This window comes from Myiozetetes cayanensis, unplaced genomic scaffold (assembly GCF_022539395.1).
Source record: "Myiozetetes cayanensis isolate MyiCay16 unplaced genomic scaffold, myiCay2020 scf12, whole genome shotgun sequence".
Lineage (NCBI taxonomy): Eukaryota > Metazoa > Chordata > Aves > Passeriformes > Tyrannidae > Myiozetetes > Myiozetetes cayanensis.
In genome coordinates, this window is record NW_026086826.1 from 12,916,915 (window position 1) to 12,940,337 (window position 23,423).

General features: G+C 49.7%; 1 protein-coding gene across 1 annotated transcript; it reads right to left on the bottom strand.

The window, feature by feature from the left end:
* Positions 1–90: 90 nt before the first annotated feature.
* On the bottom strand, positions 91–20,982 carry GNG12 (G protein subunit gamma 12). Its single transcript, XM_050307463.1, has 4 exons — positions 20,906–20,982; positions 12,691–12,748; positions 3,719–3,835; positions 91–3,145 (listed from the first exon to the last, which is right to left on the bottom strand). The coding sequence occupies exons 3-4, from the start codon at positions 3,812–3,814 to the stop codon at positions 3,020–3,022; spliced, it is 222 nt and encodes a 73-aa protein (XP_050163420.1). The 5' UTR covers positions 3,815–3,835; positions 12,691–12,748; positions 20,906–20,982; the 3' UTR covers positions 91–3,019.
* Positions 20,983–23,423: the final 2,441 nt, after the last annotated feature.

Genomic DNA, 23,423 nt, shown 5'->3' on the forward strand with positions numbered 1-23,423 from the left:
TTGTGCTGCTCCATGTGGGTTTATTCCTGGCTCCTCCCAAACCATTAACCGCCAAAGAAGCCGCCTTGCTGCAGGAAATGTTGGGAATGTTATTTATTTATTTTGCTTGAATGCTGCAACAACAGGAGCTAAGAAAAGAGAGGCAGCTTTATTGCAGAGACTCCAACACTACTCCAGTAGTCTTGGAAGGTGGGGAAACCTGATTCCTTGGTGGAGGAAAACTTGACCTGATCTTTCTTGCATCACAGACTCTGCAAACGCTCCTGGATTTTTTCCCTATGCATCCTCAGCACAGCCCGTGCACCCCCAGCACAGCCTGTGCCTACTGGGGTTGGGAGGTCTCTGTGCCAGCCTCCTCTGTAATTACAACTCCAGCCTGGCACACAGCTGGGATCTCTCTTGTGGCAGGAGAACAACCTCCCCCGCCCACGCTGCCGGCACTGCCCGGGGTGGGGGAGGCCACGGGGACACTACTGACCCACACTGGACATCCCTAATAGCACGTGCGTGACCCCACAGCAGTGGCACTGGGGCGTCAGTGTCCCCAGCCCCAGCAGGATCGGTGGCAGCCTAGCCAAGTGGTGAGGCTGGACCAGTTCTCCCACTCCCAGACACTCCAGCCCAAGGCCACCCATCCCTATCCATGTCCGGCATGTAGCTCAGGACCAGGCAGGTGCCATCCTGTGCCCTGGGACACTGCAGGAGCAGCATCACCATATTTGCTGTTTCTCCAAGCTCAAACTCAATCCAAGCCCCCCACAACCCCTGATTTCTCTCAGTGTCACCCCTCCCGCCCCTGTCCCCCTGACCTGGGGACACATGGCCCAGCAACAGCCATGCACCCAAATGCTTGGGTTTTTCTCCCCCAAATCAGCCAGTTTGGCCAAGGAGAGAGAAGGGCAGCACGACGATGCACCATGGTGGAGTGGCATGGTGATGCAGCACAGTGGGGCATCCCTGTGGCACCCCACAGGTTTCTCCCAGTACCTGTGGATGGCCTCATTTCTCCTTTTTAAAAAAAAAATCTACAAGAACAGAGGCTGTATTTCCCCTAAATTTTACAATACCTGTTTTTTTTCCTGGGAGTACTTACAGCAAAAAGTGAACACAAACGTAACAGCTCCAGATTTCACGTGTCCCTGTATCTTATATTTTTAAAATAGTGAGTTTACCAAGTATCTATAGATTAAATGCTGTCAGATGCAGGCCAACAGGCTGGATCACCAAACAGGGTCTCACAGCTGGATTTCTGGCTGGATCACACAGCTGGATCACCATCCAGAGCCCCACGGCTGGATCACCCATCAGGGCCCCACATATGGATCACAATTCAGAGTCCCACAGCTGGATCACCACCCAGCCCCCATGGTGGGCTTTATTCAAGGGCAGGCACAAAGAAGGCAGACACAAAGAGCCCCCCTGCAGCCACAATGGGGAGCTGGTTTTGGGTTGGGAGCAGGGATCTCTAATCAAATAAGCCTGCAGATTCCTGTGGGAACACCACATTGCTGGGAAGACAATAATCATGCAACCACATGAGGTTCTTTCCTTCCCTGCATGCCATGTACCTGCCTGGCCACCTCTGGGCACAGCTGGAGTTCTCAACAGCTACAGCCTTGCAGCCCCAAACTGAGTAATTAACTGAGCTCATTAATTCCACCTACGTGTGTGATAAAATGATAGACACAAACACAATAAAAAAGAATTAGTGTGGAGATGCATTATTGTTTTCTTCAATTGCCACTAGAAAAATACTCTATAAAAATAATCTGCACGTAAGCACAGGATAAGCAGCACAATTCTCTGTCAGGCTGATTTTGGAGCTCTTTGTCAAAGAGGCTTGTTAAACAAAGATATAAGTTCTTAATATATATCAATAGTGGGTCTATAATTTCATATAGAAATGAAAAATATGCAACATAAATGACAAGTGGTTAATAAAGTCTCTAAATATCCTCATGGAAATGCACAGTTATGACAGATCACAACTTCAGCAGGATTCAGAGGACATTTGCAGCCAGCTGAAGACAGTATTATTTTGATACCCTTCCAAATTTGCTGTTAATATGCAATATTTGCATACAAAGTTTATGTATATATATATATACAGACACGCAAAGAAAGATATTTTTATTATGTGTATATATAAAATATATACTTGATGAAAAGGCCCTCCAATTATAAATGCAGAACCACAAGCTGGATATAATTTGGCATTTTTCCCATTTTAAAATTTTTTTTTAAAAAAGAGTCAAATTCTGACTCCCTGCACAGAATGTAACTGGGATTGGGAGTGAGGACAGCATTCCTTCCTGCAGTTCCAGGGCAGTTCCAGCCTTCCATTCTTTTGACAGGATGGTTTTTATGCTAATGTGGATTTTAAATTAGAGAGGAAAATGCAGAGCAGCAGAATCCAAGCTGAAAATTCTGCTTTTTCAACTCTTAAAAAGAAGGAAAAGCAATCTGCAGGTCTCTGATTCTCAACTCTCCACTGGGAAGAGAGGCCAGCAGGAGGAAGGCTGTGGCACAGCTCCCTGGAGCTCCTCAGCAGCTGCTACAATCATTTTGCAAGATACTTTATTTTGCTAGAAAACGCACTTTAAATGTAACTGTGCACAAACTGGTGCTGCCAGCACAGGCACAACCCCCCCCCCCCCCCAATTAATCATTTAAAAAAATGTAAACCCAGTGATGTTCCATCAGGTCTCTACAACTTGGCCTCTGCTTTATCAGCAAAGCTCAGGCAACTTTGGTCTTGTTTGACTTGGCAAATGCAGCCAGGACCCCCCTGGGCAGAGACCCCAGTGCTGCTCCTGGGCTCAACCCCATTCCCTTGGCCAGGAAAGACATGAATTCAGCTTCCTAATAAAGACAGGGATCAGAAGGAATGCTCTGGAAAGCTTAAGGACTTATACATGTGGTAAAAGAGAAGCCGCTCCGAGCCAGGGAACGGTTGGGACCTTACGGAGTGTCGGTGCTTGGCCTTGCCTAGGTGGGCTGGGGAGGAGCTGCCCCTCTCCTATAACAAAATGCAGGTTTTCTTGTCCTTGAAAGGGTTCTCAGAAGCAGGAATGCCCATGAGTAACGGGTCCTTCTTGGCGTGTTCCTCACAGTACAGCATCAGGTCTGCCGAGGCTTTGGACACCTGCAGGAGACAGGGAAAAATAAACAGACAACAGGGTTCCCCATGGGAACAGGATCAAAGGTGCTGAGAGCTGGGATGGGTACAGAGTCCCTATGAGGGATGGGAGAGGCACTTGGAGATAGATAACGTTCTGTCTCCTTGCTTCATCCTCAGGGAGGAGGAAAAGGATGAATACCTCTGCTCTTTGGGATTCGTTTGTGACACCAGGTAAAGGTTCCACCTGGCTCCTACACAGAAAACTGGGAATAAACAGGAGGGGGTTCAAAATAATACAGTGGGTTGTAACGAGGAATTTCTCATCTATCCTGCAGTGACAGGGAAGAAAACAGGGGAGAAGGTTCCTTCTGCCAGAGGGCAGGATTAGACGGGATACTGAGCCACAAGAACTGGCTTTACTTAGACTTGTTGAGCTGAAATGTTGATGTCACGTTTTGAGATGAGAAAAATCACGGAGCTGTGGGTGCACAGACACACACACACACACACACACACACACTCTGTTACATCGTTGTCCTACAGTTGGAAAGGGAAAACAAGGAAAGAAAGGAGAGGTGAGAAAGGATGTGCTGTCACCTTTATCCTCTCTATTGAGGCTTCTATCCTGAGCTGCTGCACAGTCCTTCGGGCCTGAGCAATGTTGTTGGTCGTGGTGGCTGTTTTGCCAGACATTTTCAGTGGAGCAGGGAAGTTCTGTTTGGAAAGACAGCAGGTTATTTTTCCAGAAGGTGGCACAGCACCTTAAACAGCTTTTACAAAGAGGCATCCATGACACGTTGCAAAAAGGGCTTTTTTTTTTTTTTATGTTATTAAGACACCCAACAGGACCAGGCAGTTGAGAAACAGCTCTGGAAGTAAAACATCCTCAAAAAAAAAAAAAAAAAAAGCATGGAGCTTCTGTGCAGGTTTCTGCCCCTTGGCTGAGCCAGTGGCAGTGAGGAGGATGGGCAGAGCCATGGCTGGTCCAGCAGCAATTCCAGCACAGCTTTGGCAGCTTGATTCCCATTTGCAGCTCCCCATGGGCTTCCAGGAGAGCCCAGTGTGTACGAGGATCCCCGTGCTTCCCTGAGAGTTGGACCATGGAAGGAGACTTGCTCCTGAACCCACCAAAGAGCAAGGAGTGAGCCAGGATAGAACCATGGAATCATTTAGGTTGGAAAAGCCCTCTCAGACCATCGAGTTCAACTGTCTTCCAGCACTGCCAAGGCCACCACTGACCCATGTCCCCAGGTGTCACATCCATATGGATTTTCAATCCCTCCAGGGATGGGGACTCCACCACTGTCCTGGGCAGCTGTGCCAGGGCTGGACAAGCCTTTCTGTGAAGAAATACTATCCATGGCCCAGGCTGATCTCAGCATCCCTGACTGTTTCATGGAGGCTCATGGTGGAGCAGACACCCACCTGCAGCCCAGACTGAGGACTGTGCAGCATTGCATTCCCAAGGATATCCCTACAGGCATGGCAGCAGCCAAGAGCTTAGTGCTAAATTAGTCCAGTGCTAAATGTCCAAGGCCAGGTTGGACAGGGCTTGGAGCAACCTGGTCTAGTGGAAGGTGTCCCTGCCCATGGCACGGGGTGGAACAAGAGGAGCTTTAAGGTCCCTCCCAACCCAAACCAGCCTATGACTCCAAGTTATTCAGGTCTCCAGGTGCCCAAAGAGACTGTTTGGACCAGCCCTGCCCGTGTCACTGTCCTGTGTCACAGTCTCTAGAGGACTCTACACAAGCCCTGCTGCTTGTTTTCCACAGCTCCACATGGATAATTGGCTCCATGGGGCTGTGCTTGAATCATTTATGGCATTACAGTGACCCAAGTCCAACATGGCTCTGTGTGACCTTTCCAAGTGCTGCCCACAGCGGTTCCTGCAGGATTCAAGTTTCTCTCACCTCAGCCTGCAGAGCAGGGCTGTTTTCCAGGCAGTGCCCATGCCTGCCCAGCTAGTTGAGAACAACATTATCTTGCTCTGAGTCCCCATTTTGGGGGGAAAATTCTTGGAAAAGCTTTGGGCAGAGGAAATGCTAAGTGACAGGTAACACCACCTGCTCAGGCGCAGGTAGGAGGGACATTCACACCTGACATTTGGTATCAATAAAAAAACCTTATTTCCTAAAGCAAATATTAAGAATATGCTCCTGCAGATCCATGTGGATCCATGGATGTTCTGCCTCTGCAACCACCTGACCCCTGGTCTGTGTCAGTCCTGTGCTGCCCCAGCTCCCCACAAACACCTCATGGGCCAAAAATATCTGCCAAGCTGTCGTCCAGAGAGGTCACTTATGGAGTGAGTCACAGAGGATTCACTGCTCACCACCCATGGAAGGAAATTCATGCAAAATTAAAAAAGCCAACAGAATTTTTCTTCTGTAGCATTCCCGCTATGGCACGGGCTTAGCCCAGGACACAGCACTCATGGAATCATAGGATTCCAACTGCTTTGGGTTGGGAGGGACCTTAAAGCTCATCCAGTTCCACCCCCTGCCATGGGCAGAGACACCTTCCACTATCCCAGGTTGCTCCAAGCCCTGTCCAGCCTGGCCTTGGACATTTAGCACTGGGCTAATTTAGTCCCTGCAGTTTTCACTTACTATATTGAAAAACTATGGTGTAAAAACCCAATCCAAAGCAATTAATTTTTATCAAGTAATGCATGCAGCTCTGAGAAGATAGCTCAGAATTTTCTAATTCCTGTAATTTTAGTACTTAAAAAACAAAAAAAAAAAGACATAAGGTTTAAAAAATTATTGCAAAATTAAAACATAAACAATTCTCCTCTTGTTTTACTGGGGCAAGACCAGTGTTCCCTTCCTCAGCCCCAAACCCCTTTTTTCAACTGGAGAGGTTTGAAGCTCTGGATCCCTTTCCAATCTCCATGGATGACCTCCTTAGGAAAGTTCCAGTGCTTATTTTCCCAGCTGTTAGCTTTGTTAATAAATTAGATGCTTTAAAAAAAAAGAGAAAATGCAGCCCAAACCATAACATTTGAAAATTAAATTGCTGCATTTCCCCATCTCCAAACAAACACAAGCCTTAATACTCCTCCTAAGATCACTAAATCTCTTCTACAGAGAGATTTACAAACAACTAGGTCAGCACCCAATAATACTGTTTTCCCTCTGAGTTCCTGGCAACTGATCCAAGCTGCTGCGGCCTCCCAGAGCCACTGGATTTCCCCCAGGACGCACTGGGCTTCAGGAAACTCCTCAGATTTAAATTGGTGGTGTCCACAGCTCTGCAGAACTTGGGGGTTTGTGCCCTTGGAGCTGTGGGCAGGGTTTTCTGAGATAAGGAAGTCTCCCAAGGGAATGAAGTCAATCTCTAAAGAAATGACCATGTGGTCGGAGAGGGCACTGCTCCGATTTCTAGGAAACGAATCCTCATGCTCAGCAGGCTGAGCCAAAAGCAAAGATATCCCAAGAGCCTGACTCATTCCAACACTTTCCCATCAGGATTTCTCCTGTTCCAGCACTTACAGTCATGACTATTCATTCTGTGCTAAAGGGACCAAAACAAATTTCCAACAAGTTTTTCCACTCCCCACTTAAGACAAAACACATTGGTATTTAAGGCCAGGTTGGACGGGGCTTGGAGCAACCTGGGATAGTGGAAGGTGTCCCTACCCATGGCAGGGGGTGGAACTTGATGGGCTTTAAGATCCCTTCCAACCCAAACCCTTCCATGATTTTATGGTGACAAATGACAAAGCTGAATGAAGGTTTGCTGGATCCAAGGTTGGTGGTGCCAGAGATTCCCAAACCCCAGAGCAGACGTGGGCATGGCTGCAACTCGTGCTTGTCTCTGACTCACAAACTAAAATGAGACAAAAGAATCAGTCCCACCGACAGCTTCTCTGGCCATCACCTCCTGCCATGTGCAGGAACACCTTCTACTAGACCAGTTTGCCCCAAACCCTGTTTAACTAGGCCTTGGACACTTCCAGCAATGGGGCAGCCACAGCTTCTCTGGGCAACCTGTAACAAGGCCTCACCACCCCCACAGGGAAGGATTTCTTCCTAATTTAACTATGGAAAACTGAGGCCAGTGTTTGTTCAGACGAGCTGGATGCTCACCAACTGCACTTTGCCAGTGAAAGGGAAAAACACATGAATCCTCCAGTGTAATTCCTGTAGGCCACACACTTGCATGTTTTGCTTTCTTGAAATACCTTCAAATGGGTGAAGCTGCCCCTCTTCCCTAGAAAACCCCTGTTTTTCCAGGCCTTGCTCTGTTTTTTGTGACAGGCTTTAGGTAACAAGATGACCATGCAGCAGGTCCCCAGATCCACCTCATCTGAGCTTTGAATTTCAGCTCCAATGGGATTATTAAACCCTAATCTATCTTTTTAACTCTTTTAGATCTAGGACTTACACAGCACCTGCTGAATGAAAGGTAATTAAATCACCACTGCTAAAGCAAGGCCAGGAATCCCCCAGCAGCTCTGCCTGGCAAACAGCTCCCAGTTTGCTCCAGTTATGTAAAGCCAGCCCATACTGGAGTGCCGAAGGCTCAAAAGAGTGAAAAGGTGTCTTGTTACTGTTTCTTTTGAAATAAAACAGCTTTTAAGGTGAATAACTCAAAACTGTAAAACCACAGAATGGATTGAACAAAACATAAACTGACAACTACAGCATCTACACAGTAACACCCCATCAGCTGCTGGTTTCCAGCCGCTGGTTTTCCAGACCCTGGTTTTCCAGGGTGCCAGCTCACAGCTGGGGGTCAGCACAGATCTAAAGTTACAGCTGATCTGCAAATGTAGGTTTCAAAGGCCTCTCCACTTTCAGAGCCACAGTCCTGCTTGCGGAGGACACAGGGCAGTGAGGTGGAAATGCCTCTGGGCTGGGCATGCTCCAAATTCAGCAAGGAAACAGCAGGAAAAGAAGGACACAAGGTGATCCAAACCCTTGTCAGGATGACCCCCTGACCCCCCTCACCCTTGGTTTGGATGCCTTGCCCATGGGACAGGGAAAGAGCACCCCAGGGAGTCACCACTGCTGCTGCTCCCACATGGAATGTTTGGATGCTTCTGCCCACTTAAGCCTGTTGGATAAACTAGAAACAAGCACCACTGTGGAAATTGTTCTGCTTTGTTCCTAAAAACACAGGAATAGAGGAAAAAAGAAGGGAAAAAAAGCAGTTGGAGAAGTCCAGAGCTGCTCCAGCTCATTCCCTGCCCTGAGCTGGGGGGCAAGCTCATGCCAGGCATGGCTGCTGCTCTATTCCCAACACAGGGAAGCAAACACTTCCTGAGGAGCTGCTCAGAGGTGCCAGTTGGCATTTCTGCCCCAAACCCACCATCACATGGTATCCCAGGACACTGTGTTTAGGGTTTCAGGATTCCACAAAGAACTCTGCAGGTTTACAAGTGAAACTGTTTCCAGCCCTGCAACTTCCCTGGTCTTTGCTGGAAGTATTTTAAGCTGGATCTGGTTTGTGCATCACCACCACTAATACAGGCTCTGATTAATGCCCCACAGCCCTGCCTGAAAACCATTTTATTCCCCACACCATCCTCCCTGGCATCCCTTCACCCCGCTGCCTTCAGCTGGGACTCTGCCAACAATCTGGGAATAACACACCATGGAACCCCAGATCCAGCTGCCTCCTCTTATTGGCTCACACTCTCCAGAGCTCTCAGGAATAAAAACCCAGGAGCTTTAAAGTCAATTTTGCTTCTGAAAATGCAGAGATTTGTTGGGCAGGAAGGTGGTTGGAAGGAGGAAGAGGGAAGCAAGAGGAAGAGGAGCTGCAAACAGCATGGAGAGGCATCAGACAAGGCCAGTCCTCACGGAGAGTGGGGAAGAAGAGCCACGATGGCCCCTGGAGGGGTAGCATAAGGAGGGGGTGATGCCACAGCCCCTCTCCAGCACCTCTCCCATGTGCAGGGGCAGGACATGGGGTAAGGTTTTAGTGGGTTCCTGCACGTGCCACTTTCCCAGGAGCTTATGTGAGAGCAGGAGGGCTGGAAGCCAGTTGGGACTTGAATGCTGGAGGTTGGTTTTACTACAGGGTGCTCAGAAGCAGGTTTGTTACAACTTGCAGAACCAAAAACTCTCCCAATCCAAGGCAAGAGGCCAATGCTGCCATTAAAGCTGGGTGCAGAAATAAACCAATCCATTCTGAGGGCACACCAGAGCACAACCAGGTACAGCAACAGATGAAACAGTTGCACACAAGCAATAATCTGTATTTGCGATACTTCATAGCCTTGAATTTTAAATATTTAGGTCCCCAATGGAAGAATGTGTTGGAGGAATCTCAGTGTGCCTGGTACTGCCTTCTGCCAACATGTGCTGCAGAGCATTTGGCGTCCCAGCAAGTGCTGACATGTCCCCTCCCAGATCCTGCACACCCTGGAACACAGGGGCACCTGGCATGAGGTGACCCACAGGGAGGGTGGGAGAGGCACAGGGTCCCCAATGGCAGCAGCAGGTGAGAGGAAGAAGTATCCAGGGGATGCCTCTGCCCACCTGAAACCAAAAGTGCCCTTGGGGGGGGCTGCTTCCCTGCCAATGTGGACAGAGTTGGGGGCTGAAAGGAGGTACCTCGGCCTGGCAGGACAGGCAGCAGGCCCAAGGGTTTTGCAAAGGACTTGGGAAGCCTGGATGTGCAATACATGTGGAAAAGAAGTGGAAGGGTTGGCATGGAGGGAGGAGGGTGAGCAGCCCTGACCTGTCACCCACCAACCCTGCATGCGAGTCCCTGCTTTCTCAGCTGCTCTCTGAGAACGCTCCTTATCACACCCACAGCTTCCACAGAAACACTATAAATACTACAAAAGCTCTCCACGCTGTTCTGCCAGAACCAGGGACCCACTGTCCCAGCTGTAACCCTAATTAGAGAGCACAGGAACGAGCCAGGCACGTTCCACACTCCTCCTGCTCCAACCGGTTGCTCTGCTCCGAGAAGGAAAGAGCACTTCCAGCAAAACAGCCCCTTCCCGGCTCACTCAGCCTCGGCGCCTGCGCAGGGTGAGCCCATCCTCGAAAACCCTGCTCTGGAAATGCAGCCAACCTCGTTTTTCCAGTGGTGGGTGCAGCCAAAGGGAAAGCCCAGGGTTGGCAGGGCTCTGCTGGCCCGATCCCTGAACGGGGCCGTGCTGACACCCAGTGGAAACACCAGTGCTGGAATCATTTCCTTCTGCCACACTACCAAGGAGAATGGAAAATAAACCTGGGCAGCTGGAAAACACCAGAGTCCTGCCCTCTGCAGGAAAATAGAACTCAGTGGTAAAAGAAAAGAAGGATTAGACGTGCTTTTGTGTAATTTCTCTTTTTAGGATACTCCATCCCGGAAGTGTCCAAGGCCAGGTTGGATGGCGCTTGCAGCAAGCTGGGATAGTGGAAGGTATCCCTGCCCATGGCAGGGAGTGGAATGAGATGGGCTTTGTCCCTTGCAACCCAAACCATTCTGTGATTCCATGATCCTTATACCCCACATGATGGATGGACAACAAGGTGGTGGGACACATCAGAGTTACCCAGGAGGACCTGGAGCCACTTGTGCACTTTGCAGACTGAACACAGCACCCACAGTGCAAACTTCCCAGGAAAAGCAGTGTCAGGAATCACCCACAACTTCCCCACTGGCTCCAGGGATACCAGGCCCCTGCTCCCTTGTCCTCCCTCAGCACAGCCCCAGCCAAGGCCATGGCTCCAGTGCCTGCAGGAGCTGCTCCCATCACAGGGATGGATCATCTGGGGCTAGAAGAAGGTTTCTGCACCCACTCCACACCTACCACAAACCAAACTGTGAGGAGTAGCTCCCTGGTTCCTGACAGGTCAGAAGGACTGGATTTTTAAATAGGTATCAAGGAAGAGTTAAAATCACAGCATAAATATTTTATACACACTAGAAAAAGTTTGGGTTAGGTAAAGGAAAACAAGAAACTCCCCAGACAAAACTAACTGCTTCACGTACTGGAGGGTCCACACTATGACGCAGGGAACCTGAAACATGTGGCAGCTGCAGGACTTAGGGAAGGATGTGAGTGCTTTGGGATGCACACCCTGCACAGCACCACAGCCAAAGGGATCATGGGCCCCAGATTTCATAACCACTTTTACAGCAGAAATGGTACAGCAATGACAAACTCTGCTTCCATGCTCCTCTCAGAAGAGGTGCAGGATTCAGGGCTGGGTTAGCAATACGAAGCCTGGGCACACAGATACACCTGGCTTACACAGAGGTGGGTGAGCAGCCCATCAGTGCAGATGGAGAATAAAAGCCCCATAGAACACAGAACACTCCCTTCTGATGTTTCCTTCTTCAGAGAATTTACACTTGGGAATACTGAGAGATTTTACAGTGGAGATCTTTTTTTCACTTATAAACAATGCTGTCAGTGTCTTAATTAGTCCTTTTGAAACGGATTAAAAACCATTAAATAATGTGAAATGAAAGGAAACAGACAACTCCCAAGACGATCAATTGGATTTCTGGGCTGTTTAATTAAGGTTGTGTTCCTTCATAACCTCCATCCCACAAGTTATTGCAGTGCCATCCTGCTGATCAAACCTGGGCTACAGTTCTGTTTGATTTTCAAAGTCAGTCTTCATGATGTGACTCTGTCAAACCCAATGTACATGTTCAGAGATGAGTAGTGGAAAAACCTGCTTTTGTTTTCCTCTGCACTTTTTTCTGACTTAACTTTTTGTATCTTTAGTATACATGAAAGCCATGAAAAGTGGCTTCTAGATCAAGGTTCCTTTGAAAAACATCTGAGCCATATTATTTTAAAGACATCAGCCTGAAGCCATCGGAAAAGACAATGAACCGCAGGGCAGTTTATCCACAGAAGGTCCCTGTTTTTCCCCACAGGGCACTCCCCAGCTAAATCCCACCAGGAAAGACGGGCAAACTACAAAGAGACATTTGCAAAGAGACTTGTAGCTGTATCAAAATCAGCTCCTCTTACAGCATGTAAAGCAGGAGTGGTCTGTGATTAAAGCTCCAGACTGAGAGTCACGGGATGCAGCTTGGCCTCAGGTTCTGTGACCTTCAGCAAATTCCTTCGTCTGCAAGAGATAAAGCCGAGGACACAGGCAGGAGATGCTCTGGGAAGAGCTCTCTAGGGCTCAGCTCAAAGAACTGGAAGGGTGCAAAGGATTTCACCAGCTTCTTGGCTACAAGAATGTATCAAAGCACCTATTTTTCAGGACGGGGTGAATACAGGAAGAATTTGCATGATGACATGGTCAAACAAAATGCATGTAACACAGCAGAGGCAGAAATGATGAAGACTTGCATGTTGCCCCTTCCTTACTGGGGGAATAAACAAGGAAAAGCCTAATTTCCTGGGGAGAAGCAGGTGAGAATTTAGGTGCCCCCTAAATTCAACTCAGTTAAAAACCTGAGGTGAATAGTGTGAGGAACCAGTGCTGCCAACACCAAGCTGGTGCTGTCCTTGTAGCTCTCCTCCACAAAGCTGCCAAGCATTTTTTATTTGTTTTGCTCCAGAATAAAATTAAATCACTGGTGTTTGGGACTTGTTGTGCTGCTTTATATTTTCTATGAAAGGAAGGAACAAGAGTGGACTGGAAACTCACCTACATAGGCAGACTTGCTACCTGTCCGGCTTGCTTTGATTTTATCGGTGTAATGATCCTGAAACAGAGTAAAATAAAAATTATAAGGACTTTATAGTGCAAGAAAGCCAAAGCTAAGGGAGTTTGGCACTTGTGGTTTAATTCTAGTCACAAAACTTACAGTATTTTGAGATTGGCCTGGCTGGAAAACCTACCTCAGACCTTTCTTATTGCCAGTTTCCCTACTTCCCTTCTCAAGGACACTGCCACGGGCGCCCAATTCCCTCTGGCCTCCTCCCAGATGGGAATGAAGGGAACAAGTTTACACAGATTTGGGTGCTGCCAGCACGGCTCCTCCTGGAGCCCACGCTCCAAGGGACAGGTCCCACCCAGACCTGGGGCAGGTGAGTCTAGAGGCAGCTACTGGAAAAGCCACTGCCTTTAAAACAAGTTTAACTACTCAGAGTAAAACCCAGAGCAGGTTTAGTTAAGCACCACCGTAGCCAGTGTTGAGCACATGTGGAACCTGTGGCTGCCCCATCCCTGGAAATGTTTAGGGTCAGGTTGATGGGGCTTAGAGTAACCTGGTCAAGTGCAAAGTGTCCCGGCCCATGGCAGGGGGTGGAATAGGATGAGTTTTGAGGCCCCCTGCAACCCAAACTGTTCCAGGATTACTTTGCCCCTGGAGACTTCTCTGAGCTGTAAACCTTCACTGAGATATTCCAGCAGCTGAGCTTAAATCCCTGGAGAAACAAATCTGACTGCCCACATTCCCTACGAAGGCCTTTACATACCCAGAAAAAACTCTGGAATTATATGAGTCCAAAAACATACAAATTCCAGTACCAGATCCTGTTCACTGTTGCAAGACTGGTAAATCCAGAGCACAGCATATTTAACAATGTTCCTAAATTTTTATTTTAAAAAATTATAATTTTGAACTATAACAATTCAATGACAATTCAATGAGGGCAGAAATTCTTTAGGAGTGTTGGCCATGAATGACAGTGGAATTGGGCACTTGACAAGCACAACTTGGCATTGCTGAGAACAGAAACCAGCGAACCGAAGAGATCGGAGAGATCCAAAGGGTTTATTTTTTTAAACAATCCACCTACAACACAAACACAGACCAAGTTGGCTGCCCTGATGCTACAGGTGAAAGAGAATCATGGAATGATTTGGGTTGGAAGAAGCCTTTAAAATCCATCCAGTTCCACTCCTTGCCATGGGCAGGGACACCTTCCACTATCCCAGGTTGCTCCAAGCCCTACCCAAACTGGCCTTGGACACTTCCATGGATCCAAGGGCAGCCACAGTTTCTCTGGGCAACCTGTGCCAGGGTCTTACCACCCTCACAGGGAACAATTCCTTCCCAATATCCCATCTAATCCTGACCTCTGGCAGCGGGAAGCCATTCTCCCTTGACCTGTCCACCCAGGCCCTTGACCTAAAAAGTTATCTTGGAGCCCCTTTAGGCATTGGAAGGGGCTCTAAGGTCTCCCTGGAGCCTTCTCTTCTCCAGGTGAACATCCCCAGGTCTCCCAGCTTGTGACGGTGATACAAACCATAAGGTGGTGAAAATTCTGGAGCAGGGACCGTATTTACAAGTAAAATTTTCTTTTCCTCTCCTGGTTGTGCTGCTGCTGGAAGCCCATTCATTGTAATCCCCATACAGGTGTGCAAATACACACAGTAGGTTCTAAATCCAGTGGTTGATAATCCAAAACAGGCTGGCAATCACTCTGTTCCCCTTTCCTGGAATTCCTACTGCACATTCACACACCTCTGTGCCCCTGCAGATACACCCACTGTCCCTGCACTGCAGAGCTCAGATTGGAGGCTCCGGGCATTTGCTGAGCTGGCAGAGGAGCCAGGGCATGGATACCTCATTAAGCAGGGCACGGCAGGATCCAGGATTGCCACGGACACTCTTTGGAGGGAAAGCAACCATCAGTTGCCAAGGACTGGTGGAGCTCTGGCACCAAGCCCTGGCACCGCTCCACACCCGCCCAAGTCACACCATGAGCTACGACGGGCTTGGAAAAGCCACAGCAACGCAGCTCCCTCATTCCCAGGAAATAAGGAGACAAAAAACCACCAAAAGTTCCCAAGGGATTGTCCTTAGCAAGGCAGGGAGGTGGCAGGCAGAACGGGCAGTGTCCCCTTTATAATCACATGCCACTTCCTGTGCTGGAAACAGGATCACATTTTAATAGGTGCTGTTAAAATCACTGTAGGGAGGGGGAAAGTAAATTGTGTTAAAAAAGAGACTGTCTTGCCACAGCCACTCCTTGTCCCTGTGCCAGGCTTGTCCTGTTCACATCCAGCAAGGAAACAAAAATAAATGTCACACGTAAACTCCTTCACAGACATGTGACTGCTGCGTAAAATCAAAGTTTAATGGAAAAAATGCTGCTTTGCTTATCTGTGCAAGTTCTCATTCTGCTCATTCACCCTGAAAATTGTTAAGGAAAAATAAGAAAAATTTCAATATTGACTTGTGCATCCTGAGGGAGATCAAAACACAGTCAAAACAATCACAGACCACACGGAAAGGTTTGGGTTGGGAGAGACCTTCAGGGATCCAGTCCAACCTCAGTTTTAAACGCATCTGAAAACTAACTCTGGCTCCCGGGGTCACTTCCCTCCCCAGAGCTACAGAGACTCCATACTCCTGCCTAATCAAAGCTCCAATCAAACCAGCCATAAAAACCCACAAACCCGACATTGCTGGCATAGTTTGAGGCCGGCGTAATGCATCCCTCCAAAATCCTGCATTCAGAGGTCAGGCCATGCTGGGGAAGGAATAAATCAGGGAAGGACATGTGGGAGAGAGATGAGAAAATTCCATGGCTGGATGGTTCCCAGTCCCTCCAGCCAAGGCCGGCAGTGCCAACCTGAGTCCTCCTGCTCTGTGGGCCCTGGCAGGCAGCTCCAGCTGGAGCATCCCTGCTGTGCAGGATGGATCCCTTGCAAGGTTTACAGCAACATAAACCACAGTCAGCTAGGAGAAAGATGATCCATCTCCCAAAATCATCAGTGACACTTTCTCCTTATCCCAGCTCCAAGCTTAGACCAAAAACCTGACTCAAAGCTACAGAGATGAAAATGCAATTTGGGATCTGCTCAAATTTACTCACAGCAACCACAAAATCCCAGACTGGGTTGGGAGGAAGCTCATCTCATTCATTCAATCCCCCTACCATGGGCACTTTCCACTACCCCAGGTTGCTCCAAGCCCCATCCAACCCAGCCCTGGACACTTCCAGGGATGGGGCAGCCACAGCTTCTCTGGGCAACCTGTGCCAGGGCCACACCACCCTCATAGGGAAGAAATTTATCCCTAATATCTCACCCAAACCTGCCCTGGAACTGAATTTTTTGCACTTCATGCTGCAATATGGCAGTACAAAATTTATCATAAATGCCTTTGGTAACTGCTTGATTTTATTTGGTAACTGCTTGATTTTATTTTAACAAACAGAAAGGAAATCTTCTGGAAGTACTCTGGCTAATCATCAGTATGATTAATGACACAGAAAAGAACCTCTTTTTCTTCCATGAACTGGGAAGATACTCACATCAAGCATCTCAGTCACTGAGCAAACTGAAGCTCAAATAACAACAGAGGACAGACATTTAAACATACCCAGTAAGGGACAGACAGCCCAGGAAAGGCCTGCTGGAAACATTACAACCAATTTCAAATTAAAACTTCAATGTATAAACAATCAGAATGTTCAGCTGTTTCTGCCGAAGGAGGCCTCTTCTCTTAGGGCCACCCCTTGTCACCACCAAGTCCTCCTTCCAGAGCTTTCCAACCCTTCCTGTGCAAGTTCCTGCTCCGCAAGCCAGACCTGCAGCTTCCGTAGGCACAGCAGTTTTTCCTGGTTTTCAGCCCATATTTTTCCCTTTCTCCGACACCCACCAGTCCCTCCTGAGAATATCCCACACCATCCCTGGTTCAGGCTGTGAGGGCAGTGCTGGGTCCTAGAGCAACCCCTTATCACATTGATGGAAACTAGGAGGGAGGATTTTGCTCTCCTCAACTTAAACCACCAGAAAACTTTCTGGATTTGTGCTCTGAGGGAGCTTTGACACAAGGAAAGCCATAATTTAGAGAGGAAAATCAGGCAAAAATCTCCCTCATTTGCTCCCACTGCCCCCAGTCAAGGAATGGTTATGGATAACAAAGGGGTGATTCCACAGAGCATCACCAGCATTGGATTGTGGGCTGCCAGAGCAGCCTGGATTGGGGAAACAGGCTTGGCAAGCAGGCTGCTCCCTTCCAACCAGAACAACGATGGGCTTTTCCATCTCCAAACATTCTGAGAGCTGGTGTTGGAGGATTAGTACCCACACAGTGAGCAAGGGCTCGGAGTTGATGCCCTGTGTCAGAGTGAACGAAGGTTCAGATTATGTGTATGTCCCAAACCAGACCGTATCAAAAAGTGACCTGTCCCTGTACAGAAGGTTTGGAAAGACACAGGAGAAGGGATGGGAAAAAAAATGGTGTAAACAAAGGGAGAGCAAGTCCGGATCCTGCCTGAGTTGAGCTGAATGTTTAAACAAGGAGATGATCCCAGCAGCCACATCCCGCCGTCGACAGCGGCTGGAATACAAATAATCCTCATAACACACTTTTTTCCTTTTCCCTCCTCCCTCTGTAACTCCATCACATGCCAAGACACTGATACGGACACAGGAAGCTGAATATAAACACACTGCCTGTTTTACCAAATATTCAAGGGAACACAACTAAAAATACACAGCTGTTGGTGTCCGTGAACATCCTAAAGCTCCGATCCACCCACACCCAGGCTGGCTGGGGTCTCAGGAACCAAGGAGCTTGGATTTGGGGTACACTGCAGCCCAGGTTTGTTTTCACAGAATTTCAGACTGGTTTGGTTTGGAAGGGACCTTAAAGCCCATTCAGTCCCATCCCTGCCATGGGCAGGGACACTTTCCACTATCCCAGGTTGCTCCAAGCCCCGTCCAGCCTGGCCTTGGACACTTCCAGGGAGGGGGTAGCCACAGTTTCTCTGGGCAACCTGTGCCAGGAGATGGATTTACCCTCACCATGCTTCCACCTCCCCTGGGTATCCTCACTGCTCCCTTCACCTTCCTGCTTCTACCTACCTCCATAAAATCCCATGGAAAATCCTACCATAGCTCAGTCACCACAGGACTTTAGTCACTGCCTCTGCTCTTTCTGCTGCTTCTCATCAGTCCTTGCAAAACATGGAGTGAAAACTTTTTGCTTCTCTCAACACTATTTTCTCTTCTCCTTCCCTTCCAAGTTTCCCCCCAGGTTATTCCTGGGAGCAAGAATTGATGTCAATCCAGAGGAGCCCCCATCGCTGACCATGGGATGAACACTGAGGTTAAGAAAACTGAGACCCAGTAGTGCAATATTGCACAATTCAGCAAAGAGCTGCCCAATTCCAGCAGTGATTAATGTGGAGCAAATCCCGAGGGTCACCAAACATCTGCAGCTTCCATTTCCCAAGAAATAGCAAGACCACAACGACCCTCAGGATCTAGGGGGACTTGCTTCCCATTCCATCCCAGCTACTGGAAGTGCCACTACAATTCCTACCTTTGCACAAGGGTATTTCTATGCGAGGACATGAGACCTGCAGCCTTCACCCACTCCCATGGTTTGTGTAAGCACAGATGAAGTTGCAGCAACACAATCCTCCCTGGAATACCGCTCCAAGCCTCAGCCAGGGCTGTGGTGGTATTTCCCATGCTAACTATACACCCCTTGGAAAGTATTCCCTCTGTTCCCTGAGATGATCTCTGCTCTGGCAAAGGGGACAAAGGGAAAGGGCTGAGGGGGAGGATTTATGGGGCTGTACGACAGACTTCTGGAGCAATTTAGATTTGCTTTTGCAACAGATCCTATCAGAGGGTTATGCACTGGGACTTGGGAAGCTGTTTCTGGGGAGGAAGGACATTCCCACTGGGCAGAGCCGTGTTCAGCATCTTCCACTCAGCATTCCAGCAACACTTACAGGGAAAGTGGAGCCATATAGGAAGGAGTGACAGTGACTTCTTAAATGGGCAGATAGTGCCAGGACAAGGGGGAATGGCTTCGTACTGCCAGAGAGCAGGTTTAGATGGGATACTGGGCAGAAATCCTTCCCCGTGAGGGTGGGGAGGCCCTGGCACAGGTTGCCCAGAGAAGCTGTGGCTGTCCCATCCCTGCAAGTGTCCAAGGCCAGGTTGGATGGGGCTTGGAGCAACCTGGTGGATTGTCCCTGCCAATGGCAGGGGGTGTGACTGGATGGGCATTAATGTCCCTTCAACCCAAATCATTCTGGGATTCCATAATTCATCCCATGCCTTTCTACAGAGAATTTGTTGTATATCTGGCTCAAATATTCCAAGTCTTTTTTGAGGAACAGAGCCTAAGAAATTAAGAACTTTCAGTACTCATTTAAAAAGTTATTATATAGCCAAAGAGACATTATATTTCAAATAAAAGAAGTATCTGAAACCTACAGCACAACTCAATATTTGGATTTAACACCACCATGAGATGAGAGATGCTGGTAGTGGCTCTGCTGTCTGTGAGCCCAGGAAACTCCTCCAGGATAACAGGAGAGGTTTGTTTTTAAGGAAAAATCATCCATCGGCTGGGTGATTAGGAAACAAGCTCACCCCCAGCACCAGACCTCATCCACTGCTCTCTCTGGAGTTTATTGCTGCTTTAGTCCTTGATTAAAGATATCCTGCAATCCATCCCACGCCGGGATGAAATACGGGATTGAGAAGTCATTAACTTCATACTAATCCCTCAATCTCATTTAGTGGCACTGGAGTAGCATCAAACATCAAATCCTCCCATTGTCCACTACTCGGCCTTTACTCACAGAAATGTATTTCTAACCCAATTTACAGCCCAGATAAACACAAACAAGTAACATGTCCATGATGCTGTGACCTCTAAGCCAATAAAAACACCAGATAATTGCCTGGCAAATCGCTGTGAATTCCATTTAAGGTGCCACACTAATCAAATTAAATCACAGAATCATGGAGTATCTTGATTTGGAAGGGACCCACAAGGACCATCCAGTCCAACCCCTGGCCTGTACAGGACAGCCCAACAACCCCACCCTGTCCCTAAGAGCATTGTCCAAACACTCCTTGAGCTCTGGCAGCCTTGGTGCTGTGACCACTGCCCTGGGGAGCCTGTTCAGTGCCCAACCACCCTCTGGGGGAAGAACCTTTTCCTGACAGTCCCCCTTGACACAGCTCCAGTCATTCCTGCTGGCTCCTCCTTCCCAAAATCACCAGGCTAAAATCACAATATCCACTCAAAACACCCATTCCTACCCCCTCAAAACGTACAGAATTTAAGCTTGGAACAAAGTACTGCAATTTAAAAGTTATTAAAGTATTAAAGTTCCAGGAGCTGCACTGGATGATCTGTGTGGGTCCCTTCCAGCTGAGGATATTCTGCAATTCCCTGATTCTCAGTAAACTTGTTACTGCAACAGGGTGTGTAATCTTAGTATCAACACGAAACCTCCTCGACTAATGACGCTTCCCACTAATTAACCTTCTTCCCACACTCATCCCACAACTCCCCACACGTGGGAAACTTCCTCCGTCAAGCAGAGCTCTGTGATTCCAAGGAAAACCTCATCGCCTGACGGCTGGGAATACTAAAATTGGTAAAATTTAGAAGATTTAGCTGAAAGTTGAAGCTGCCCTGGTACAGTTGGAGCTGCCAGCTCTGGGTATCCATCAGTGCCATGGGGAAGGGCTGGATGGAGGGAAGGAGGCAGGAAGGAGGCGGGAAGGCCGTGCGACGCTGTCCCCGAGGAAAACCGCCTATTTTAGTATCATTTTTACATAATTAGGCAGATTAGTTTTTACACGATTAAGCAGATTTCGACCCACTCCGGAACCGCACGCAACTTGTTGAACCGCAGCACAAACCGCGCGCTGCCTCCCCACCGGGAACTTCCCTCTGGACGGCAGGAAAAGGAGGGGGGGAAAACCATAAAAAGCAACCAAAAAAAAATAAAAAAACTTTTAAGCACCCAGGCACCGCTCGGGCCCAGCCCGCCCCGCCAGGCCCAGCAGCAAAAGAAGGGTCGGGCCGCCGCTTCCCGCTGCTCCGCCGGCTCCGCGCACAGCCCGTCCCAGGCGGCAGAGCTCGGTATTCCCGGTGGGACCCCCAACCCCCCCCTTCCCGTCCCAGTATCCCGGTACTCACCCACCGCCGCTCCCGGTGTCTCCACGGGCGACCGGAGCGGGCGCGCAGGCTCCGCCCACCGCGATGAGGCCACGCCCACATCCACCCACGGACCCGCCCACTCCCGCCCGGCCCCGCCCCACGCGGGCGGGGCGGGGCCGGGCGGGAGTGGGCGGGTCCGGGAGAGTAGTGGGCGTGGCCACCCGGGGCAGCGAGCGCGCCTCGTGTATCCCTAATCCAGGTGGAATTCCAAACCGGTTTGTCCTGTTCCAAGGTGGATTCAGGCGTGCCGGTGGTCTTTGGGAAGGGGTTCAGGTGGGGAAAGTGTGCGCGCCATGGGATTGGAGCGCGCGAGGTCGCGTTGGTGGGGAATCCCTGGTGGTGGAGCGGTTGGAGCGTCGCTGTTCCCCCCCTCCTATCCTGGGAATTTTAGGAGGTAGGAGCAGGGCTGGCATCTGCAAGGGCTTGCCTGCTCCCCAGCGTGCCTCGGCTTGTGGGGCTTTGATCCTGGAGTCACTTGGGAATACATTTTGTCTCCAGAGGGAGGGGAGGGCGTGGGTTAAAATTTAAATACAGGTTCCTGGGAGCTGCAAGAGGGAGAAGGGTTGGAAAATGAGGGTGGAAAAACACTGGCACAGGTCGCCCAGGGAAGCTGTGGCTGCCCCATCCCTGGAAGTGGCCAAGGCCAGGTTGGACGGGGCTTGGAACAAATGGTCTAGTGGAAGGTGTCTCTGCCCCTGGCAGGGGGTTGAACTGGAGGAACTTTAAAGTCCCATCCAAAACAGACTAAACTGGGGAAGCTGTTGTGCCCATCACTCTGCTCCAAGTGTGCCCTGATGGAGCATCCCTGTCCTGCAGCAGCTCTGAGAGAAGCAGGAAAACCCTTCCTCGCTGTTTTCCATGGCCATCCTTTGTCCAACAGCACCACAGCTGGGTTGTTGCTGTTCCTGGCACAGCCAGGTCCCCCCGGCCACCAGCCTGGCTCCGCAGGCAGGTTGTATGGGAGAGGAGATCGGATTACCAGCCTGCTCGGCTCCTCTTTATTGCGAATCTCCCGCATTCCAGCCGATAATATAGGGATGCACAGGAGAATATTGTCAGGTGTTAGGCCCCAGTGAGAAAACAACCAACCCAAACCTTCAGGAAAACTGTCCAAAGAGAAGGAATTACTCGTGCAATTCCTAATTAAAAACAGAGAAAGCCACTTTTCCCAAGCGTGGCCACTAACTGGGTGGGAAGCATTGCCCTCTCGTGGGCTAAAGCAGCAGCTTCCCATCATTCACTTCTAATCGTGAGCTTAATTAAGCTGAATTAATTAACTACCTGTGGCCTCGCAGTGCAGCCCTCCTGGGCGAGCAGCCCTGACCCAGGCAGGAGCTTGTCAAGGATTCCCAGGAGTTTGTTGTGGGATTCCCAAAAGGTTGTTGGGGCACCCTTCCCATCCCAGTGAGTTTGCCATGGAGCATGCACTGGACACACTGGGAGAACACATTGGGTGCACTGGAGTGTGCAGTGGAGAATAGGCTGGTTGGGCCCACTGGGCACACTAATTTGAACTTTGTATTTTCTCTATTAAACATTTATTTTCCTTTTCACCAGCTCCCGGACTCAGACTCAGCATGAGGAGATCCCTTGGTTTTCCTTCCTTTCTTTCCGTCACAGACATTTACTCAGTGGCTGCCCCCCTTGTCTGAAGGCAGGCTGTGCTCTGTTCCTTTGGCTGCCCAGAGAGCAGTGCAACCCTGTAAGGAGGGTGAGAACCCCCATCTCTGCACCTGAGGGGGGAAATGGAGCTCTCCTGATGCCCAGCCCACCCTGTAAGCAGGGCAGGGCTTCTTCCCTTGGCACCTTTGTGCCTGCTGGCAGTCCCTGGCCAGAGTGACCCCCTACAGTCAGGGTGTGCCACAGCCTTTGTGTCGTGGCCAGCTGTGAATCCTCTCAGGTGTTGAGGCCCCTCTGGGCTCTGTGCAGCCCAGGGGCGGCTCTGAGGCTCTCCTCTCCTGCTCAGAGGTAGGGATGGCTCCCCACGTTGCCTGCACAGAGCTTGCTCCCTCTTCTGGGATATTACTTCCCCCTTTGTGTCTTCATCTTTGTCTGTGGGAGTGAGCAAGTGGGCTTGTCCTTTAGCCCCTGTAGAAATGAGGGTAGTGTAGCTTAGACTTCCCAGGAAGCAAAGAGGGGCTCTGTGCAGCAACAGGGGGGTGCCCTCTAAACCCACAGGCGGAGACAGGGCCCAGCCTTGCCCCTTCTTCCTGAGGCTGGAGCGAAGCCCCTTAGTGGCGGTGCGGGCACCGTGACCTGCCTGTAGCCATGGCCTAGGTGTGTGCCTGTGCTGCGGGGCTGCCTGTCCTGCTGGTGATGTGCCAGTGCGAGACCCCCTGTCCTTGGGGCTGGGACCCTTTCCCCCCCGGCCTTAAGGCCACGAGGCCGTTGTTGGGAGTGCTGGGCCTCGAGGGCAGCCCCGTACGTGGGGCTTTGTGCATCCCCCCTGCTCAGTGGGCAGTTGGAGGGACCCTCCTGTACTCGGGGGGGTCTCCTG